Consider the following 7,500-nt stretch of genomic DNA (forward strand, 5'->3'; position numbering starts at 1 on the left):
AGTAAAGGGGAGGAGCTCCAGGTAGAACTGAGGGAGGGAGCGTGGGTGGAGTCGCGGAACAACGTGTTGGCGGTGCTGCTGCTCCGCCCGGCCACCTGAGGGCGCTGTGCTGCGACGATCCAAAGCACCTTACAGAAGAGGGAATCAAACCCTCGACTCTGCTTTGCCAAACTTTCCAGTCTGCAGGTTCGACCGTTTGCGTTAACTTATTTCTGACACGCAGATACTTTCAGTGGGAGGAGCCAAAGAACCCCATCAGGTTGATTAATATCCATGACGACGTACTCGGGGACGGGTCGTCCCTTTGCTCGTCATAGAATCAAACCTGCTGGAGCTGCTGGAGCTCATCTTGATTGATTGATCTTATATCTGCAACAAGCAGGTGATCAGCCATGAGGCCACGCCCACATGCTTCTGACCGCATAGTTACGCTACAGAACAATAAAACTGAGGAAACTTCAGAGTGTTGAATCCATACGCAGGTTAGATGACATCATTATAATGTAGATGTTGGACTGGTTCTGGTTCTGAAGGTGCAGGTTTGGTTGAGGAGCATGGATCAGCTGGTTTGTGTGTTAAGCAGATTTCATCTGGAGCTCAAATCTGAAAGGAAAAACAAAACAGCGTTTCTGCTGCTGGATTTTGTTCACCTGCATTTTTATTCACTAAGCAAACATTGAAACAACTTATAGAATATAATCCTGTACAAACAATTATTTATGTGGATTCACTCTAAAGGAATTCAGATTGTAAAGGAGTTTGACTAAAGTTCTGTTAAGGAGTTCAGTGTTTCACTTGTTTTCATCCAGAATATCACTCAATAAAGTCTGTTTATGTATAAATGTTGAGTTTGAAAACTAAGGCATCATTACATTTATATTATTCATCTTACACATGATCCGTCTTTAGTGGAGGAAACTCTTTAAACTTCAAACTAAAAGGTTCACCTGACGAGGGAGGAGCTGCAGGAATCTGAGGCTTTACAGGCTCACTGAAACACTCTGTCATGTTAGTGAGGCTCTACATAGTCAAAGAGTCAAAGTGTTTAAGAGTCAAAGAGTCAGTGTCAAAGAGTCAGAGAGTCAAAGAGTCAGAGAGTCAGAGTCAAGAGTGTCAGAGAGTCAGAGAGTCAAAGAGTCAAAGAGTCAGTGTCAAAGAGTCAGAGAGTCAAAGAGTCAGAGAGTCAGAGAGTCAGAGTCAAGAGTGTCAGAGAGTCAGAGAGTCAAAGAGTCAAAGAGTCAGTGTCAAAGAGTCAGAGAGTCAAAGAGTCAAGAGTGTCAGAGAGTCAAAGAGTCAGAGAGTCAAAGAGTCAGAGAGTCTTGAGATTATCATAAAGATGTTCCAAAGACATCCGACCTTCAGAATAGTCAAAGTTCCACTGAGGTAATGAGACTTTAGAAGTGGAAGTGTTCTGGATGTGTTGTTGTGGTCATGTGACCTCACACTGCTGCAGTAGCATCAGTACCATAGCGCCCTCTTGTGGCACAAATGATGACGGAGTGATCAAAGGCAATTTAATTGAACTTCACTTCTGCGTTCTACCTGAAGATCAAAATGAAGTCTGAACTTCCTGTCAAAGCACAGACGACTTTATTGCAAAAATACAGAGCATTTGTGCTGCACAGGAAGAACAAACAGAGCAACATGAACACACGGAAATGTGAACAATCAGGTAAACAATGACACATTCCTGTCACTTCAGCAGTGATCCAGCAGGGGGCAGCAGCAGGCCAGGAGGCTCTTTGGTTCAGTCTGCCGTCACTTTATCAACCGTGAAAGCACTGCCAAAGTATTTATCAAAGGTCTGAATCCTAACTTTATGGATTAAAAAAATCAAAAACAAAATCAATCAATAAAGTAAAAACCTCGGGCGAGCAGGAAGTGATGAAGCGTGACGGAGGAGCGAAGAGCAGAGGGGAAACTAAACAGCTGTGACACATCTCAGCTCTGAGCTCGTTAGCTTGGGTCTGGATCAGAGAGACGCTCTGAGCCCAGATGCTGCATTAGCATTAGCATTAGTTTAGCATTTCTGAAGCAGAACATGACGGCGTCGATAAGTTTGTCAGTTCAAACGTTTCATTGCGTTTAGTGGAGTCGTTTGAGAAAAACTCCTCAGCTCATTGGTCAGAAGGTTCAGGGGGCGGAGCAACAAAAACAAAACAAAGACTTTACTGTGAAGGAAAAACAGTTTGGTGGTTTTAAGCATGAACATACAAAGTGAGCTCGACCTCATAGGTCAGGGGTCAGGGGTCAGATTAATAACTTACAACCTAAACAAACATCTGGCATCAGACTCCTGCTCTGACTTTGATGTGATTGAATACTTTGTTCCTGTAAACTGCTGTGTGTTTCTTTGAAGCCTTTGAGCTGTGATGAGTTCAGAGCAGATCTGTGTTTGTCTCAACTCACCTGACGACCAGAGGGGCGGGGCCAGCGCGTCCTCCGCTCGTCTCCTTCATCCATCCGCCAAATCCTCTGAGTACAAAACAAGCTAACAGCAGAACAACACACTTCTCCAGAACAGGAAAGAAGCAGAGCTAAAGAACACGTATGACAGGAAACACTCAGGTCTCTACAGCGTAAATACATCTGACGTCTTCATGCTACATGTTAGCTGCAACTCTGTTATAAAAGCTGTCAATCTAAAATCCTCTAACAGCGTCTGAACATGAAGAAGAAAATAAGAGCTCCATTAAAAAAGGATGCATCTACACAACAAGCCTACAAAAATAAATACACAAATGTGTCCTCTTGTGTCCCAGGGGTCCAGAGTTTAGTTCGTCTCATCTCGTCTTCTTTCCTTTGTGCAGACAGGAAGCTTCAGCTGCGACGGCACAGAGAACTTCCTGTCTGGAAAAGTGCACAACCGCATCAAAATAACAACCCACACACACCTCAAGGGGGCGGGGCCGTTATCAATCAAGTCTTTCCTGATAAAGTTGAACCTTTGTGGGCTGATGAAGGTTGGGTGAAGAGCAGCATCGCCACGGGGACCAGCGGATCAGACGCTTGCGGTTGTGCATCAGCAGGTGAGAGGACCTGCAGACAGGAGCAGGACCAGGAGCAGGACCAGGTTCTGACTGTGGTCATGCCATGAGAAGCTTCAGTCCTCAGTCTGTGGTCCCTCAGCCCACCTACAGGAGGTGCTGCATCATGTGCTTCAGTCCACATGTATGTGCACACAGCCCAGGTGTGTCCTGGCGTGTCAGACCACATGTATGTGCACACAGCCCAGGTGTGTCCTGGCGTGTCAGTCCACATGTATGTGCACACGGCCCAGGTGTGTCCTGGCGTGTCAGACCACATGTATGTGCACACAGCCCAGGTGTGTCCTGGCGTGTCAGACCACATGTATGTGCACACAGCCCAGGTGTGTCCTGGCGTGTCAGACCACATGTTGCTCCTCCTCTCCACTCAACGAGCTTCAACCTTCCTGAGCTTTTACACTGAAAATAATTTCCCAGTGCGAAGCAGAAAATAGTTGGAAGTGGCGACGGTGATGACGTCATGCGTGAGCAGAGGCCTGGAGGAGGCATCAGCAGCCGCCACAGGAGCAGAACCATCAGGTCTGAGATGGACCCTGGAGTCAGAAACACAGAGCTCCATTCCAAATGAGATGCAGAAGAACAGAAGCACCAAGAGGAAACAGCACTTCTGTGCGTCGGGTCCAATGTGCTGACAGATACCCCGACCTGCGCCAGCCAGAACCAGAGGGTCCTGAACGGGTGTGACCCCGGCCGGCCCCCCATCAGCTGGCGGGCCTGAAACGAGCCACGTAAGCGCCGCAGGACGGGCAGTAGGAGCGCCACGTCTCGGCAGGAAGCTTCTGGCACAATGAGCAGAGCCGGAGGTTCCTGGGGGTCCGGGGGGCCGCGTGTTGATGGGACTCGGTCCGCTGGAGGGGCAGGTGGTGGCGGGTGCGGTGGGGGTCCCAGGTGGAGCTGGGGTGAACCGTTCTGTAGCCGCTGTTGCGGCGCCAGTCACTCTCTGGTGGCATGTCCAGGCGCCGCGGCTGGGCAGCCCCCTCCCCCGGCCCTCTGGGGGCGTGTGGGACGCCGTTGATCTGATTGGACAGAGATGATTGGCGGTAGTGGCCGCTACTCACGGCGGTCGCGTTGGCGGAGCGGCGAGGGTGGGAGATGGTGGCGTAGCCGAGGACCGGCCGACCCTGTGGACCGAGCACCGGACCTGGACCTGGACCTGGACCTGGACCTGGACCTGGACCCGTACCCGGGCCGGCTCTGGGTCTGGGGAGGGAGGCGGTGGAGGAGGGTGGGGGGGCTCGGCGCGGAGGATGTGGGAGAGTCCCGTATGTCAGCGACACGCTGTGCAGGCTTTGACCCGAGACAGACGGATTCCTGTCAGACACAAACTGCTGCTGGAGTCCAGGTCCAGATCCTGAGGAGGACAGGGGGGGGGGAACCGTTAGTGCACACATCTAAGACACAAAAGACTCCATGACCGTTTACATGTGGTGGTGAAGGTGGAGACCCTGAAGGTTACCTGAGCGCCCCGAGCCGGGGGGCCGCATGGGCTGCAGGGGGGGGGCTGTGGAGCTACAGGAGCCGACGGGCTGCGGTGCCAGGGGGGTGGAGATCTGCAGTGAAGGGTGAGGTGGAGGGAGAGGGGAGGGGGAGGGAGGAAGTGCTGGGACGACGCAGGACAGACGGGGAAGACGAGGAGTGAAGGTCGGGGTGCCTGAATGCAGACGGGTCCTTCATGATGAGAAGGTGGAGGAAAAAGAAATGAAAATGGAGAAATGATAAAAGATCAGGACAGAGAGAGAGAGAGAGAGAGAGAGAGAGAGAGAGAGAGAGAGAGAGAGAGAGAGGAGAGAGAGGAGAGAGAGAGAGAGAGAGAGAGAGAGAGAGAGAGAGGGAGAGGGAGAGGGAGAGAGAGCGAGAGGGAGAGAGAGAGAGGGAGACACAGACAGACAGAGAGCGAGAGAGAGACAGAGAGAGAGAGAGACAGAGAGACACAGACAGACAGACAGAGAGACAGAGAGAAGCAAATGAAGGATTTGAAATAGAAATCAAACAAAAGGATGAAATGGTTAAGTTAATAAGTTATGGAAGCAAATCAAGATAATAAACTTTCGCTCCTTAAAACAAAGAAATGAGAAACTGTCTTGCTTTTTCTCCAAAACATGAAACGGGAGCAGAGGGGAGCAGGTTTGGTGGAGGTCAAAGGTCAAAGCTGGGCTCATTTCCCATGATGCACCAAACTCAACCTGAAGGCCTCGCCAAGCTGCAGTTACATCACACGGCCACAAGGCAGCACCAGCATGGAGATGATGTCATGTCACACACACTCATCCAGTTATGAAGTGTGTGTGTGTGTGTGTGTGTGTGTGTGTGTGTGTGTGTGTGTGTGTGTGTGTGTGTGTGTGTGTGTGTGTGTGTGTGTGTGTGCGTGTGTGCAGAAAACCTACACAACTGTGGGAGGGGCTGAGGTTCAGGGGTCGCGACCCGATGGCAGTTCCACTCAGGCTGCGTGCTATGCGCCGCAGGTTTTCAGCATTGTAGCTCTCATCTTCACCTGACAGGCTGGATGCTGGCTGCAGGGGTCAGAGGTCAGGAGTCAGTGTAGCTCAGACACACACACACACACACACACACACACACACACACACACACAGGTACCTTGTGTGCTGGTGTCCTGTAGGCGTGTCTCTCGAGCTCAGCTGTTGGAGTTTTGGACCGACTGGACCCCGACATCGTTCTCCTCCCAGCTACACACAGGAGTATGTTACTGCTAATGTTAGCATGTTTACATGAATGTGTAGTAACAGCAGATTCCACAGCAGCAGCAGCAGTCGTCGTCATAGCAGCGGTAACAGTAGTAACAGTGGTTAGTGTGGTAGTTGTACTTGTAGTTATTAAAGCAGTCGTTATAAATTATAAGTAATAACAGTACACAGAGGTTGTGGTATTAAGTGTAAGTTGTAGTTGTGTAGCTGTTGTTGCATACACACAGACACACACAGCAGCTGTGTAAGCAGCTGTGTCATTGTGATGCTAGCAGTGTTGGTGGTGATCATACCTGCTTTGTTGCCTTTTGGCAGAGGGCTGACTTCCCTGCAGCCCCGGGGCATGCTGGGAGCCTGCAGACTGGCCTGGTACAGGCGGTCCAGCTCAGACAGCTCCTCGTTGGCCGAGGCTCCGTCCCCTCCTGCTATTGCATTCTGGGAGCCGTAGTATCGGTTGACACTCTCGGCCCAGCGCTCCACAGGCAAAGCCGCTGCCCTGTACTCCTGGAGGGGGGCGCGGAACGGCGTCCGACCTGCCGGGCTCGGCAGGGGGGCGCCGGCACGGAAGCCCAGGGGTGGACCGCGGGGTGGGCTGAGGGGCGGGGCCACAGGAGAATCAATAACATTGTGTTGGTCCACGCTCAAGCACGACCACTTCCTGTTTGGATAGGTAGGTGAGGGGGCGGCTAGTCTGGAGCCAGAGGTGGCGCTAGTCCCAGGGGGCGTGGCCTGTGGACAACTGGGGTGATATGGCTCCTCCTCCATGGATGGGTGTGGCCTGATGTTGACAGGTGATGGGGTTTGTGAATAAGGCCTGGAAGTGGGCGTGGCATGTGCAGGGGGAGGGATGGAGACTGGGAGAGTGAGGTGGCACTGTGCAGAACGGTCCGCCTCTTTGGCTGCTGTGGGCGGGGCTAAGTCTCCCTGGGGACTTTGCTCCCATGATTCCACACACAGAGCAGGAAGTGATGCTGAGTTCCTGCTGAGTTTCCCAATGTGAGATGAAGGAGCCCCGCGGTCCCAGAAGCCCCGGCTTCCTTCCCCTGAAGCTGCAGGGGCCTCGGTGCAGGAGGCGGAGTCAGACACAGAGCTGGGATGAGGAGGGAGGGGTTTGATGAAGCAGGGAGGGGGCGGGTCTTGCAGGCTGGCAGCTGGTTGGTCCGTCTGACTGTTTGTCAGAAGTATTTGGAGCGAGACAGGCTCTTCACTGCAGACAGACAGGAAGCAGGTCAGAGAGAGTGTGTGTGTGTGTTTCCTCTCTACAATACACACTACAAACAATCTGTCAACACATTTACAAACACACTCTATTAGTTTGTACTGTGATTAAATCCTCACTGATTGGCACACACACACACACACACACACACACACACACACACACATACATGGAGGGTCCCTGGAGCTGTTGCCCCTCCTCCTCCTCCTCCTCCTCCTCCTCCTCCTGCTGTGGTTTCTGGTTTTCTGCCTCTGACTCCTGCTGCTGTTGCTGCAGTTGCATGCGTTGCTGCAGGCTGCAGGCTCTCCTCATGCAGCGCTGCAGCCGGCTGTGACTACTAGCTCCGCCCCCTGCCACCACAGGACGCAGCTTGGCTAAAGCCGGGCCGTGGACCAGCAGAACCAAAACAAAGAAACAAAACGACAACAAAGAAAAAATGAGGAAAACACAAAAGAAAGAATGCAGAAATGAAGATGTTATGATAACATGCTAGAGAAGAAGTGTGTGTGTGTGTGTGTGTGTGTGATGGGGA

The 7,500-nt window shown here is 51.8% G+C and overlaps 2 protein-coding genes across 2 annotated transcripts in view; one reads left to right on the plus strand and one right to left on the minus strand.

The window, feature by feature from the left end:
- The window catches only part of mmrn2a (multimerin 2a), a 10,852-nt gene extending 9,915 nt beyond the window's left edge, over positions 1-937 (plus strand). The window contains exon 12 of the mRNA XM_076140599.1: positions 1-937. This exon is cut by the window's left edge and continues 308 nt beyond it. Coding sequence (XP_075996714.1) covers positions 1-99 — 99 coding nt within the window. The 3' untranslated portion in view covers positions 100-937.
- A 573-nt stretch (positions 938-1,510) lies between these two features.
- Positions 1,511-7,500, minus strand: part of LOC142990741 (uncharacterized) — a gene marked incomplete at its 5' end in the record, with an annotated part of 10,253 nt that continues 4,263 nt past the window's right edge. Inside the window, 6 exons of the mRNA XM_076140600.1 lie at positions 1,511-4,396; positions 4,560-4,715; positions 5,432-5,557; positions 5,643-5,731; positions 6,043-6,956; positions 7,138-7,342. Coding sequence (XP_075996715.1) covers positions 3,749-4,396; positions 4,560-4,715; positions 5,432-5,557; positions 5,643-5,731; positions 6,043-6,956; positions 7,138-7,342 — 2,138 coding nt within the window. The remainder of the gene's footprint in view (positions 4,397-4,559; positions 4,716-5,431; positions 5,558-5,642; positions 5,732-6,042; positions 6,957-7,137; positions 7,343-7,500) is intronic.

Source organism: Genypterus blacodes, unplaced genomic scaffold (assembly GCF_046128005.1).
Source record: "Genypterus blacodes isolate CSIRO-AG114 ecotype Tasmania unplaced genomic scaffold, CSIRO-AGI_Gbla_v1 ptg000713l_1, whole genome shotgun sequence".
NCBI lineage: Eukaryota > Metazoa > Chordata > Actinopteri > Ophidiiformes > Ophidiidae > Genypterus > Genypterus blacodes.